Source organism: Drosophila nasuta, chromosome 2R (genome assembly GCF_023558535.2).
Source record: "Drosophila nasuta strain 15112-1781.00 chromosome 2R, ASM2355853v1, whole genome shotgun sequence".
In the NCBI taxonomy this organism is placed as follows: Eukaryota; Metazoa; Arthropoda; class Insecta; order Diptera; family Drosophilidae; genus Drosophila; species Drosophila nasuta.
This window is the reverse complement of record NC_083456.1, coordinates 16,177,985-16,194,092: the sequence shown is the minus strand read 5'-3', so window position 1 is coordinate 16,194,092 and position 16,108 is coordinate 16,177,985. Positions and strand designations below refer to the sequence as shown.

The window sequence follows — 16,108 nt, the reverse complement described above, 5'->3', positions numbered from 1 at the left end:
GCTTGTATCTGTGGCAAGGATAAGTCGCAGGATAAAGTCGCCGTCGCAGTCGAAGTTGCAATCTCAATTGGAAAAACAAACAGAGGACAACGCATCAATATGTCATCGAAGGATCTGCAAACATACGCCAATAATTATGCCCGGCTTTATGGCTTCTTTTGTTTCGCATAATTTTTATTGCGTATACATAATAAATAAATTGCGTTGCGTATACGCGACGTGCGCCCATAAATCCCAGACAAAAGGGCAAACGAAAACTCTGGCGAGTGTTTTAGTTTTTCATTCAATTTATTTTATATTTCATTCATTGTGTTCATCATTGTTATTATCTTCATCTATGTTAATATAGTGTGTAGTAAAGCTTGACAATCTATACCAAAGAATAATAATGCTATATTATCATGTATTTTTCGGGTATAGTGCGAATCTTTCTCCAGATGCATTCTCTCTCTCTCTCTTTCTTTCTAGACAAATGTATATGAGTGTGTGTATGAGTCTGTGTGTGTGTGTGTTTTATGAATGCTTTAATTTATTCGTTTCACATTTCATTTCGAGTTATGGGGCAGATTGTGAGAGGCTTTTGTAAATTGTTTTTAATTGTAAATTTGGCTAATTCTCAAATTCTCGGTATCAATATGCAAAAATCCAAGCATGCTTGCCCTTTGTGTGTGTGTAAAGTGTTAAAGTGAAATATGCAAAATGCCAAAAAATCATCGAAGCCAGTTTAGAGATGTGAGCATGTCCTTCTTTTTAATATTACACCCAGGGTTCGCTTTTACATACTCGCATTACACAATTTACAGGCTGGCAAAGGCAGGCAATCGACATGCATTTGTTAAGTTAAAAATTGTTCGACAATATTGTTTTCTCCCCCTCTACTCGTATGTGTTGTTGTTTTCTTTTGCATATGCATTACATCATCTGAACAAGGTTTTTCATTTGTATTCGCATTTCCATCCATTGCCATTTGCCTTTTTCTATATTTATTTCTATTTTGTAGATTCTTGTGCTTTGCCCTTCACTGCTGCATGTTGTTTATGTAATTGGATGCATTTATTTAATATATGTAGATACGGTTTTTTTTCTCTCTTATTTTGGTGTGTACATCATTGGCTTCCAATGTGCCTATCCGGCTTTGTGTGCAGCATGCAGCATGCGGCATGTGGCATGTGTGGCAGGCAGCATACTAAGCACAGTAATTAAAATTATATTTGTTACAATCGCTACACGCTGCCTTTGCGTATTTAATCTGTCCTGTCCTTCTCCCTAACTGTGTGTGACTCCTGACTGAGTGTGAATTTGAGTGTATGAGTGTATGAATGTGAGTGCATGAGTGTGAGTGTGAGTGTGAGTGTGAGTGTATTTTAAAAGCATAGTTTGAATGCTCGCGTTTCTCGTTTTGTTTTCTGGCGGTTTCCATCACTTTTTAATTAGTTAAAATTATTTAAAAAGGAATTACAAAGCTTTGCAGCTCTGTTGAGTTATTTGTAGTTTCGTTTAATTGGGTTTTTCGCTATGAATGCTGGATGCAGGTGTAAATATATGTATGTATATATGTACATTGTATACGAAAGCACATACGCAAAAAGGTTTTCTCTTCGTGTTTTTTTCCTAGTTTTATCTGAATTTCAGTTCCATGCCTAAGCAAAACTCATGAGATAAAACAATAAAGATGAAAATTGATCAATGTAAGATTGTACGATTATGTTTCAATGCTTATTATGTATATATTATCGAAATTATCGAAATGAACCTAAGTAATTCGCAATCCAATTGTCAACTCTATGTATACACTCAGCTTATTTCTATCGTGCAGCATCTAGGCATTAAGTATACGTATAAACTTTGGAGAACTATGAGATCTGAAGGAAAAAATTCACTATTTACTGACATTTATCGCTATTGTTTCGGTTTTTTTTTCGTTTTTTTTATACTTTTTTCATATCATTTTCATTATCTCTCGTATTTTTGTTTTTTGCTTTTGTTTCTTGTTTGCATTGTGTTATTTTGTTGTCATTATTGTTGTTGTTGTTTGTATAACGTGCAATTGAATTACATATGAATGTTTGTCATATGCTATGCGATGCGTTTTGATATCAAAAAACAAAATCCCTTTGAGCGTTTGCCCACAAAATATCAAAAAAGTGGGCGTGTCTCTGTATGTGAGTGTGTGTGTGTGTAAATATTTGTTTGTTTGTAATCGTAATCGTATTTGCTTGTTCTTAATTCGTTCATTTTGTTCATTTTCTTTTTGTTGTGTATTATAATTTATACTCTATATATATATATGTGTATGTATATAAGTAGCATATACTAGTGTGTATATATGTGTGTGTGTATATTTGTCATTTATTTATTTATGGATGTAACTTTCGCAAATCGCAAATAGGTCTGCAGCAAGTTCCGAGAACATTTAAATCCGCATATGTATTTTACAATTAGTCATACATAAATATAGATATACACATATGTATGTATATACGGGTATGCAAATGGATTTATGTACTGTTAACCGTATTTATGCATGTACTTACATATTATAAATTTATAATTTACATTTACATTATCAAGCTCGAGTTGTAAACATTCTACACAAAAGTTTTATTTGCTGCATTCTGTAGGCTTAGACATAGTATGGGGTTAACCTACACACACACACATACACACGCGTATGTGTGTGTGTGTTGCCCTCTACTGTATACGCGATTATACATTACACTTTATATCATACATATACTATATATATGATTTACGCTAAATCTGATTCTGCCGTTAAACCCACATACATATACATATACATATACATTTACATAAGTACATATACATATTTTATTATAATTAGGTAAAATTTTCATACGCCCGAATAATCAAACAATTGCCAACCGCACTTTCCTCTACTCTTCTACACTTTCCTCAATCATTATCAGCATCTATTATTTTTGCCACATGTTTATTGTTTTTACATCAATTTATATTCAAAACTGAAACAGTTTTTTGGGGATTGGGGGCAGAAAGTGTTGCGTGATTAATTTATTCGGTATTTAGCTCTCATAGGATGATTTAATTCATGCTATCATTTCAACCAACTCTTCACGCAGAGTCAAAGTCATTTGTAAAAGGTTGCCCCAAGGTAATTGACAGAACTGAGTGGAAAATATTAATCAGAATGCAGAACCAAATAGATTATGCAAAATTAACCGACAAAAATTAACAAGTTTTCTGATGCAGACACATGTTTTCTGGAAGATTTTTGTTGTCTCTATGTCTCTATGTATATCTAATGTGAGCAGCTTGGTAAATTCAAAGCAAATCCCCCCGAAGGGAATAACAATTGCAATTGGTTTCTTTAAGAGTATGTTCAACAATTTTAAAATATAATAATATACTTGTATTTAGTTTAAAATATTTGGCACGACAAAAGTTGTTTGGCATTCAGTTATTTTGTTTTGATATTGAGCTGGGCTTTAAAACAATTTTGATTTTAAAATTCCGTTCTATTCACACATATTTACAGAGATTACTATATATAGTAGATATTGAGGAGGATTCGAGTAATTAAGCTATAACTAAAATAATAATATTTCTTCCTCATCAAATGCTATATCTGGGCTAAAAAGTATATATACTTATAATATACATGCATGTATTTTTTTTTGATTTTGTATATTTGGAAAATAGTTGTTTTAATATATCAGGTAGAATACTTGGAATCTCTACAAGTACTATATATAGATATATATATATGCTTAAGACTGGCTACAGAGGGGATTATACAATGAGCAAATGTGTGTTTCGCTACTTTAATGTCGAAAGCTAATCGTCTAACCAAAAACCAAAAAGGTTCTTTGTTTTTGTACACCTTATGGAGAATAGATTTTGGTCTAGAATTGTGTGTGAGTGATGAGTACCGCTAGGCAATATTATAAACATTTACCATTTACCAAAATTAGACAACTACTATATATCTATATATTTCTTTTTGATTTAGCATGTGGTTGTGAGTTTAGGAATTGGGATACCATGGATTTTTTTGCTATGTACGATTATACCACTAATTAATCTACAAAATACTTATGAGCATAAGAGTTGAATAAAATCATCATTAATAATCCTTGCTGCATTTTTTTTTGTGTGTTAACATAACATTCTCATATTCTCATTTGTCTGGGGATAGGTTTTTCTAATGCTGCATAAATTGCTCTTGGATCTCGGCAGTCAATAGATTGTGTCAGGTTTGCAAGAACACAATTTATTGAGTTCCCTTTTATCTAGTACATGATATGAACAAAAGGATTGCCAAATTGGGGACGTCTTTCTCATTCTCTTCTCTTTATCCCTTCTTCTATCTAACTTCGCTTTGCTTTATTATTGGGTTGATTGGGTAGCACAATCTATTGACCGGCAGGTGGCGCTACTCTCTCTCTCTCTCTTTCTCGCTATTTACACCTGCGTGCCGTAATACTAGAGGGACACAAACTCTCCAGCGCCGCCGCCACCTCCTTTGTCCACTCCAGGCGCTGGCTCCGTCGTCTGCAGCTCGTGATCTGGCGAGGATTCGTCTTCAGTTGATGGCTGATGCGTTTGCTCCTCCGACTCGTTGAACAGCGTCTCGTTCTCATCGGGCAGCGACAACGTGGAGTTGCCCAGGCCACCGCTGGCCGTGATGCGTCTGCCCATGTTGTCGTACTTGGGATAGGCGGAGCTGTCGACGCCACCGCCGCCAACGCCGCCGCCAGTGCTGCTCTTGCACAGCGGTCGCAGTGGCGTCGCCTCCACAATCGGTGGCGTGCTGCAGGCGGAGGAGGATGGCGCATTGTTGATGCAGCTGGCGCAATTCGCTGACGAGACGGGCGCCGCTGTTGTGGGATGATGACACTGCACCACCGCAGTGACAGCGGGCGGTGGTGGAGGGGGCGGCAGCTCCATGCCACCGGCTCCACTGTGGTAGCCACCCGTCTCCATGTTGTAGGTGACAATCTCGTCGTGTGGATAGAGATTCGCTGCTGCTGCCGCGGCTGCTGCCTGCTGCAGTGAGGGATCTTTTTTGAGTATGCCACGACGTGTGGTGTGGCGCGGCAAGGTGGCAAACTGTGCCACAGTTTGGCCATCGCCCGAGGTGGAGGAGTTGCCCGCTCCGGCGGCAGCATCGCCGCCAGCTGTACACTGCACATCCTGCAGTCGCTTGGGTATATTCAGCAGATCGGGATACATGTTGATGTCGGCGCCATCCAACATGTCTTGCGTCACCGAGACGCGTATGAAAATGTTGCCAAAACTCGGGTTCGGCACAATGTTGGAGCAGAACTCCGGCGGCGGTGGAAAGACGCCCACGTTCAGGGGGAACTCCTCGGACAGTTGTCCGGGATGTTGATGCGAATGCGAGTGCTGCAGCTGATGGGGATGCGCATGGGAATGTTGCAGCTGATGCTGATGCTGATGCTGGTAGCCAGCCATCGAGGTGGGCACGCTGATTAGGCCACAGGTGGGATCCTTGACAGTCATCAGCTGTTGTCGCATATGCTGCGCAGCTGCCGCCTGATTGTTGCCAGCTTGTTGCTGCTGCTGTTGTTGTTGTTGCTGCTGTTGCTGCTGCTGATGTTGCTGATGCTGTTGATGCTGACTCATGGCCAGGCCTAAGCCAGAGCGATGATTCTCCACCGCATGTATTTCGATCTGATTGAAGCCCAGCGATGAATCCGTTTTGTTAATCGAGCTGGGATTGTTGTCGATGCCATAGCTATCGCCGCGATCGTTGGTTGTTGTCGTCACACTCGAGTCGAGCAGCTTCTTCTCCTGATCGTTGAAGCTGACGCTCGACTTGACGCCCGCCTTGTTGGCATGTCGATGCTGTCTCGTTGTGCGCTTGCACAAACACACCACAAACGAGATGGCAATGAGCAGAAAGACGGTGCCAAAGATGCCCATGATCAAGCCAAAGTACCAAAACGTCTCCGGTGTCTTGACCAACACATGCTGCACAATTTCGCTGAGGTAAATGCTAATGTTCTGTGTCATCGAACCCACAAGATTGCTGCCAGTGCAAGCATAAGTGCCAGCATCGAGACTGCTCACATTGAACACGGTAAGATTGCTCCACATCTTGTCCGATGTGATGCTCTCCGCATCGAAGAGCACATTATCATTGTCGAGTATCTTCCCGTTCAGCTCCCAACTCACTTCGGGCAGCGGATCTCCATAGACCAGACAACTAAAGGTTGTGTTGCTGCCGATGTCAATGTTGGTCGCCTCCTCGTTGTTGAAGATCTCCACACGCGGCTGACAACCGAACAACTCCTCATCTACGCTGTCCCAGGTGCGATCCTTTTGCGATGGCGGACCCTTGCACACGAGACTCACCGAACTGAGGCGACTGCTCACATACCAGGTGCGAAATTTGCGCAGTTTGCAATTGCATTGCCAGGGATTCTCCTCCAGGGAGAGTGTCTTTAGATTGGTCATGTGCTGGAACACATATTCGCTGAGGCTCTCAAGAAGATTGTTCTTGAGATTGAGAAACTCCAGCTGATTGAGATTGGCCAGCGACATGGCATCAATCGAGGAGATCAAACAATCGTGCATGTCGAGAGTGCGCAGATGTGGCAAGATGGGAAATTGATACGCCGAGAGACGTTTGAGTGGGTTGCCATTGAGATAGAGAATGCGCAGACGATCGTTGCCCATGAACGTGTCCTTGTCGAGCATCTCCAGCTTGTTGTCGGACAGATCAATTTCGACGAGAATCTTTAAATTGCGAAAGCTCTCCTTGTGTATGTATTGGACCTCGGATTTCTTTAAATAAATGCGCTGCAAATTGAGCAGACCCAATGCCGAGAACTCCTCTCGATTCAGATATGGTATGTGATTATCATTGAGGACCAGCACCTGTAGCTCAGTGCTCAGCGTTGTCGGTATGCTGGTCAATTGCAGCGAACTGCAGATGGCCGACTTTTTGCCATTGGTCCACTTGCAGGTGCAGTTCGAAGCGCAGCTCTGTGACCAGTCATCGCCCCACACCCAGCCGATGAGGCAGGCGAAGCACAAGGCCCACAACAGCTGCCACCAGGCTGCAACAGAGAGAACGACAAAATAATATATATAGAGCATAAAAGAGAGACAACGAATTCCACAGAGAATAAATATTGGGAATGGAAAGCAAAAAAACGTATAATGATTGACGACATTTGGTCCTCGCTTTTGTTTTAGCACAAAACTTACCTGGCATTCGCACTCCTCTACTTCTGCTTCTGCTCCTGCTCCTCCAACAGCTCCAGCTCCAGATCCAACTGCTGTTGCTGTTGCTGCTTCTACATTTTGCTGCCACCATGCTGTGCATTTGTCCCGCTGCGTCCTTGCCACACGGCGGTGGTCGCGACCCCGCCAATTGATGACTCTAAATGGCTTTGGCTGATTCGATTGCCATGTTTCACATCATGTTGCCGTCGCTGGCAAAAAGGTCTCCATTACACATTACTCGCCACTCTCTGGCTACTTTTTGGCACAAAGGGAAATTTTGCGCTGCACTTCACTCGACTCGACTCGACTACGACAGATTCCTATTGATTTTTCTTGTTATGCCTTCTTCTGCCTTTTATTTCCTTCGCACGTCACACACATTCAGCAGTGCTGAGACGCAAATAAATGGCTAGGTTGGGGAGACACAAAAAGAAGCTAAAATTAGCTAGAGTTTTAAAGAGCTGTTAACATTAATGTAAATCGAATTCATTTAATAAATAATCATTGAAGGAGATTACGCAAGGAACGTCAGAAAAACGCCCTTAAGAAATTTATTTGATATTGCTTATTAGTAACATGTTAAAATTGTAATATACGATAAATTCAATAAATATTAATAGTTATTCATTTAAAGTGATGTTGAGTATCATTAAAGTATCTTTCAGATAGAAATATGTATATTTCTTATAAACGTGCTATGTTGACATTTTAATTGCATTAACATAAATGAACTTGTTATGAAAGTTCGACATTTAAAATAATGCTGAATAGCAGTAAAGCATCATTAATATATACATTTAATAGTAAGTAACTTGTTGAAACATTAAGGAAGCTGAAAGATATTAAAATCTATGCTCTTAGCTCTTAATTTAAAATCATCAAAATTCATTAGCTTAACAATCTTCTATAACAAACATAATTAAATGACTTCTTAGCAAACTTAAAGCGCTGTCAGCTATGATTTATATTGCTCTTAAATCACAGCACAACTTCAAAAAGCGCCAAATGGCCAACACTATTTCGGCCATTTGGTGAGAGCTTTGTAGAAGTTTAGCCTTCCGTCGAAAGTTTCTTCGACTGCTTAAATTCTTAAACTCAAGTGAGAGCATAAAAAAAAGAAGAACTGAGGTACAGAGAATCATTTTCAGGAACAATGCGCATTGTGTAGTTTTCTGTCGTCGTCGTAGCTGCTGCTGTTGTTGTTGTTGTGATTGTAATTGTAGTTGGCTTATTGGTAATCTCTATTTACCAAGTCTCGTCCAGTGAATGGCATGCCAAACAATGGTCAATGGAATCGGCCTATGGGCGGCGGCAGCTTTAAAATCGCCCATCAACTACAATTTGTAATTTGTTGTTCATCTTGTGGATTAAGGCGAGCCCAGCAGGGGGGGATGCAAGGCGGGGAGGAAGGCCAATGGACTAAGTCATGCCACTTGTGCCACACAGAACAACAGCACAACACAACAATGAGGTGCACCTCCTCCTCTCTCCTGCCTCTCTCTTTCTCTCACTCTTCGCAGCAGCAGTCAAAGGCATCTTTACAAAATCAGCATCAAAAGCCCGTCGAATGGTTCCCTATTTTTTACCCCCTCCCCTTTCCCTTTTCTGTTCGCCTTTTCAGTTTTTTTTTTCTACCATTTTTTTTTTTTTGTTTACGCTTCAAAGTAAAGGAGCTTGAAAATGAGGCAAATGCGAAATTTGCCCAATACTGCAAAAGCAAAAACTGCGAATGCCTGAATTACCTACACACACATACATAAAAGAGGGAGAGAGCCAGAAAGAGGTAGAGTGAGAGAGAGCGAGAGACACAAATATGCTCACAATGAAAACGTAAAATGCTCTGAAGGTTCATTTGTCAATTTGCCATTTGAATTTGTATTTGAGAAATTCACTTGGCCGCTTTTACGCTTTGTCCTGCCCGCACAGTCAGTTTCCCTCTCACTCTCTATCGCTGTCTCTCTCTTTCTTGCTCCCTTGATGGGTGTATTTTTCGCTCTGACTTGGCTAAGATGCTTTGGCAATGCGGATAATATTTCCTGTGCCAGTGCAGCAGTTGGCACAGCGCAATTGCATCGCCTGCTTCTGCTGCTTCTGCTTCTGCTGCTGTTGCTGCTCTTGTCCTCGTTCCGCTCTTGTGTCATCTGCTCCTCCTCCTCCTTCTCCTCATCCTCCTTCTTGACTGCTTACTTGGTTGGCAATTCAACTGATTTTTTACCATACACCCCTCGAACTGCCTTTGTGGCTGCCACATGCCACAGTAGAGTGTCGTGTGTCTGTCTGTCTGTCTGTCCGTCTGTCTCTCAGTTCGTGTGTGAGTTGTGCGCCTTACAATCGTCGACAGTTTTATTTGTGCTGCTTTATGAGCACACTCATAGTCATATATGTACTCACACTCACACAATCGCACTTGAAGAGATCTGCAGCGGCAGCGCAGACACTCACAGGCTCGTTGATATATTCATAAATGTGGCACAGTGGGCTAATTTGATGGCCAATTGCCAAAATGCTCGAGTGTTGTTGTGTGGTAACCGTTGCAGCATATTAAAAAAATATTTGCGAAAATGCTGCATGCCGCATGTCGTAAACCAAATCAATTAACTGATGTTTCAACCACAGACACACACACACAAATATAGTATAAAGATAGAGATAGAACTCGATATACAGTTCCAAAATATACTATCGAGTACAATGGCCATCATATTACGATTATAAGTACGCTGATTGGAGCTGCCAGTTGCAGGCGTGTGCCACATCGATACTGTTGCACGATTGGCGACTGGCGATTGTTCGAGATTTGAGCAACGACGAGGTTCAGAACGTGGGAGAGAGAGAGAGAGATTGTAGATAAAACCGTGGCATTTCGTAATTGTGCCAAAGCCGGCCAAACAAAATCAGTTAACAGTTAGCAGTTGACCCTTCAAATGGCATTGATACTAACCGTAATTGGATCTCTTTGTGCCACGTGCACCACGTGCCCACATGTCACATGCCTCCCACTCATTGTGCAAAGTAATTAAGTTGAGCTAAATTCAGACAACTGACAAATAAATTTATTTGAAAAACAAGCAAGCGGAAAACAAGTGGATAGCTAAAACTGTCAAATACCCTGTAATTTAAAGTGAGCAAGAGCGAAATTTTAAAATTAAATTAAGCATAAAATGCATTTAGCAAAATATTTAATGAAATAAAATACATATCAGATTTTATGATTTTTTAAATTGATGCAAATAGTTTTAAATAAACACACATGATATTTCCTCCAAACAATACTAATAAATATATTTTAATATACATTTTGCATAAACAATACTACATTTTATATAATAGAAAATACTACATTTGTTACCGTAAAAACAAACTTAATTTGCATAACATTAAAAACCCCCGAAAGATAATAAATAAGTGTATTATCATTTTTACAGTATTTTTTGTATTCAAAATGTTTTGGTAGATATTAAGGTTTTCTGATTTCATGTAAATTTAGTATAATAGAATCCTCTAAAAATACTAATAAATACGTTTACTTCCTTTCGGACTATTTCGTTATTATTTAATTCACTAAAGTAAAGTAGAAAATGAAGAAAAAATTAAATATCTAAACACGCATTATTTATGATATTATTTTAACATTTATTTATGCCATTTATATCGCTTGAGTGCTTTTCTATTTATTATACATTAAAGATTAACATTTAAAATAATAAACCTCACTTAGCATCGATATGATATTAAAAGCGAACAAAACTAATAATGCTACTTCGCTTCTTTTTCGTCTGATAAAGCAATTTGAAAAATAAACACAATAATGTGTTAAGCAAATAGTTTGTGAAATTTTATTCATTGCATTCAGCATTAAATATTCGCATAATAATAATCATACAAATAACAATAAAGTGAATTTTCTACTGAAGTTTCTCTCGGTTTAATGCTGCAATATGGTAGACAGGCAGTCAACGGTGCGTATAAGTAACTTAATTAATTAAGAAACAATTGCATGGAATGCCAGGCATATATATCGAACACAATGAATGAATATTCGAGTTCCGAAATGGATTCTCGAGTAATTTGTGGTATTAAATTTGACAGAAGGCACGCATGAATAAATACAAAAATTGACAATACAGTGCACTCATTTATGTAGTTACTCGGTATTATTATATGCTTAGCTAGAATTGTCAATGGAAAGTGAAAACAATTCGTATTCAGTGCAGAGATATAAATATTTTCGTTTTATGATTATGATTTTGACAATGAATGTCAATCAAGAGTAAAATGTTTTGAGTAACTTGAATACTCTCGAAAGTTTCAGTTTGAGTTTGGGGGGCGAAGCACAAAAATAGAATTTGTAGCAAAGCATATAATTATAATTTGTAATAAGAGAAGTTTTCTGTTCGCTCACTTTGCCTGCCTGCATATATATCTTCAACTCCTACGCACAGTGACTGAGTGTATTTAGTTATTCATTTATTTTCCAGTTGTTTTATTTGCGTTGTGTTCGTGAATAATTTACTGGCTTCCGACGCAGTCTTCTTTTGCTTTTGATAGTAGAGACAGTTGTCGAGTTGCACTTAATGAAAGTTGTAACTTATATTTCATGTGGTTAGTTGAGGTTTCCTCATTTATTTTCAAAACAGTTTCTGCCACTTGCCACTTGCCACTTGCAAGTTGCCTGCTTGCCCATGGAAGTGTACAATCTAATTGGGAAACAATTTCAGTTGTGGCTGGTGTAAGTTGAACTTGCCACGCCCCACTCATTTGCGTACGTAATCAAATTGCATGCTTCAAAAACAAAAGTTCGCTGGTCACATAAAACACACACAAACAGAACAGGCGGAAAAAAGGACAATGAATTGTCCTTTTGAAGCACTAACAATTACGAGTATACACGCCCTGCATTACCAAATTAAAATTGCAAAAAAAGATGGTGAAGTAAAGTAAATGAAAACCAAAAAACTAAACAAACTTTTCGGACAGCAACAAGAAGAGCGAGCTGCAAAATATCTATTGAAAAGTTTTCATTGACGTCGTTCACTTTTGTACCACGGTGCGTATGCAAATGCGTTGTTGCCACTTGGCAGCGGCTTTAACAGTGACGCCTAAGTTCTTCTTCTTGTTGTTGCTGCTGTTCGTGGCGCCTCCCAGCTGCCTGGGTATTGTTTTTGTTGTTGCATTAGCACGTGCGAATGTGCGTGCAAATGCAAATGGCGATAGAAAACTTTTTAAATTGAGCAAACATTAACGAAAAGGTAGCAACAACAAAACAACAACAGCAACGTGTAAAAATGATGAAAAAGTGGAACAAGCTGGCAGCTCTTATCGCCTGTTGTCGAGTCCGCCTATTTGTTTTACTTGTTAAGGCAACAGCAATCTTTCAAGGACAACAAGCCAAGTGTAAAACTGCAAAACTTGTGCATAAACAGCAGCAGTTGAAGCGGGAGAAGAGGGGAGAAGGGCAGCGATGCTAAAGTTGCAAGGAGGCGACAGTTGGCAGCCAGCAAATCCGCATATAATCGGAAAATGTCACAGAAAAATAAAATTAATGACACTTGGTCGGTCGTCTGAGGCGCAGATTAGTGACCGTGTTGGAGTTTTATTGCCGAGCGGAAATGGAAATGGTTTCATAAATACACACAGACACATGCACACACACACATGCACAATGGGGCAATGCAATTATCTGTCAGCAAAGTGCGCGTTGTACGTGAGCGAGCCTGGCAACAACAGCAACAGCAACAGCAACAACAGGAGCAGCAACAGTAACAGGAGGACATTCGCCTTTGGAGGTCAGGCTCAGGCGCAGGACCAGCAAGACGCTTAACCCTGTCATTGTTGTTGTTGCTGTTGTTGTTGTTGTTGTTAACTGTCAGAGCTTACAATTGTTTGCTCCTCCTGCTGCTGCTCTCTTGGCTCTTGGCTCTAGCTGCAATTCCGCTGCAGCAGCAGCAACAACAGCTGCGCCCGCCTGCCTCACTGCACTTGGCAGCTGAAACAACTGAAAACCATTTGAGTTGACGTCTCCGTCGTCGTCGCCGTCGCCGTCGCCGTCGCCGTTCTTGTTGTCTACCCCCACTGCTGCTGTTGTTGCTGCTGCTGGTGGTGTGCAACAGAAATCATCGACGTCAACGGCGACGCCAGCGACATGGACATGACCTCAGCGACATGGAACAATTTGGGAGCCATGAGGCGAGGCAGCAACACAACAACACAACAGTGGCAGCAACACATTGTGTCGTTGCATTATGTGTACAGCTAGTGGCTGCCAGGCATCTCTCCAGTATATTTGTGTGCAACCGCAAAAATACACAACAAGCAGGATGATGAGAAGCAGCAGAAGCAGAAGCAGCAAAAGCTGTAGTCGAAGCAAGCGACAATAAACACAACGATTGTAGACATAGTAGTGAGCGAGCCAAGAGGCGAGAGGGGTGATGGGAGATGAGACGACGACGACGACGACGACGACGAGTTGGTTGTTTGTGCATACATATTTTGCCACACGACAGACAATTACAATACAAACAAACGTGCAACAGAATGTGAACTGCCGCAACAGGAAGTGGTCGTAGTGCAGCATGCAACAGCGACTGAAGAATACGACCAAGAAGATGAACCAGAAGATGAAGAAGAAGAATGCCACAATGACAACGCAACGCAACGTAGCCAGGACTAAGGCCAGGCGGCTAAGGCTAACAACGCCCGCAGCGCAGCATTGAAGGAGTCGAGGCAGGAGTCAAGCAGAGCAGAGCTAAGCAAAGCAAAGCAAAGCAGAGCGTCTGCAACTCGCTCCACACACAGATAAGAACTTGGCAAAAAGGAAGAGGCTGGCGATCTATTACGACACTAGACACTTCACATAAATGTGAATGTCACACAAGGTGTGCTTGAAAAGTTCCCTCCAAAAAAAAAAGTTGCAAGAAAAATGGTCAGAAAATGTAAAAGCTAATGATACAAATCTCTTGAAATTTACTGTCGACTATTTTAAAAAACTAATACTAGCTACTGTTACACTTACAGTGATATATAGCTTAAAGTATAATAACATTATACGTATGTATATAATGAGAAAAATACATTCTAGAAACAAGAAGCAAACTCATGAAATTGACAACTTCGTCATATTTTATAAAAACAAATTCTTGAAACAAGTTTCGTCTACACTAAAAAAAGTGCAATTAAATGAAAAACTCTAACTTTTTTTGAGAATACTTTAAATTTTAAGTATAACTTTTTCATGGATGAACAATTAAATGTCGACTTCCGCCATTTCCAGATATCTAAATAATAAAAGAAGACTAAAGGAAGTTTTTTGATTCATAACAAAACATATTCTTGCTTTACATAAAATCTTCAAAGAAACTTCTAAAATATTTTTCGAGCTGAACTGTTTCTTAGCGTATATGTTAGTAATCTTAGAATGTATAATAAATATGTATAATTTAATAATTATAAAAAATTGTAAGAGACCTAATTTGCCTTTCAAAATAGGAAAATTCCCCAGACTACTAGTCTGAGGTAGAAAAGCATTGCAATTTCAAAGCAATTTTATTGTTTTTTTGCAGCGCCCCTCGAATTTAGCATTCTTCATTCATACATTTGCATATGTGAGTGTATAAGTGTGTGTCTGTGTGTGTGTGTGAGCGTTATGTGCTGCACTGCAGCGGCCATTGAGTGAAGTGGAAGTGTGTTAAGCAAACAGCAGCAGCGGCGGCAGCAGCAGCAGCTGCAGCAACAACAACAGCAAGAGCAACAATAATAATAATGCAGCCTCCGTTTGCAGCTAACCAAAAAGGATGTTGACTTGGTTTTGAGGAACTGCAGTTATTCGTATGGCATACTCATATATTCATTTACTTGACATGGTCAGGCCCACAGGATCTCGCCCCATCTGCGATGCGATTCCCAACAGCAACAGAAGCAGCAACAATAGCAGCCACAGCAGCAGCAGCAACAGCAGTAGAAGGAGCAGCTGCTGTTGTGTGTGCAAATTTTGCATGCAGACTGCCCGAAATTAGTTGCATTTCCTTAGGAAAGCATAGAGAGAGTGAGAGAGAGGGAGAGAAAGAGGATGGAGGATGCTGTTTGGATGGCTTTCATTTCTTCTATACGTGAATACATTTTTGGTTCATAACCCAAACCGCAGTGGACTGTGGCGCAGCCTCTGAATGCGGCCAAAGCAATGCGGAAGAATATTAAGCGGCTTTTAAGTGCTGCATATTAAAAAGTAAAGTCGAGGAAGGGGGGGGCAACAAAATAAAACAGAGCACAACATTGGGTCAAAGATTTGATTCATTTGGCAGCGCTTGAAATTAACTAGAACAACACTTGAAACAACTCGAAACTCCAAAAACTTCAACTTCAACTCGAGATAACAATCGTCTGAAATCGTCTGTGACAATGGCAAGACGAAAACTTTTCAAACATTTCGTTATTTAACTTTTATTTGTTCTTTTTTTTTGTATTTTTTATGACTCTCTAATATGTCCACGGGGCATTGCGAATTGTGTGGAACGAGTGTGGCTCAAGTGACTCGAATAGATTGCTCTGAATGGAGATGGAGATGGCGACGGGAGGGGAGAAGAGAAATGACAGCTGGCAAATCATTCGCAGCATGCAAAAAGCTTCCAAAGCTGTCGTTTCAAATGTCGAATCTCTTCTTTTTTATGTTTTTTGTTCATTGCCCTCTCTCTCACCTTTGACGTCCCTTTTTTTTTTACGGTGCTGTGTCTGGGTGAGCATTAATTCGCATCAGATGAGTCACAAAACGGTTTAATGTGTCAAATAATTATGCTGCAAGGGTTGATTTTCAGTTAATTAAATGTGTCATTAAAATGAAAGCATTCAATACGCGCGCACAAAGGAAACGCTTTTTGAAATC

The 16,108-nt window shown here is 40.1% G+C and overlaps 1 protein-coding gene across 1 annotated transcript in view; it reads right to left on the bottom strand.

Annotated features, from left to right (window-relative positions):
* Nucleotides 1-29: 29 nt before the first annotated feature.
* LOC132785913 (uncharacterized) overlaps nucleotides 30-16,108 on the bottom strand; it is a 63,188-nt gene continuing 47,109 nt past the window's right edge. Inside the window, exons 2-3 of the mRNA XM_060792227.1 lie at nucleotides 7,216-7,642; nucleotides 30-7,064 (exon numbers count right to left, since the gene is read on the bottom strand). Coding sequence (XP_060648210.1) covers nucleotides 4,462-7,064; nucleotides 7,216-7,333 — 2,721 coding nt within the window. The 5' untranslated portion in view covers nucleotides 7,334-7,642 and the 3' untranslated portion in view covers nucleotides 30-4,461. The remainder of the gene's footprint in view (nucleotides 7,065-7,215; nucleotides 7,643-16,108) is intronic.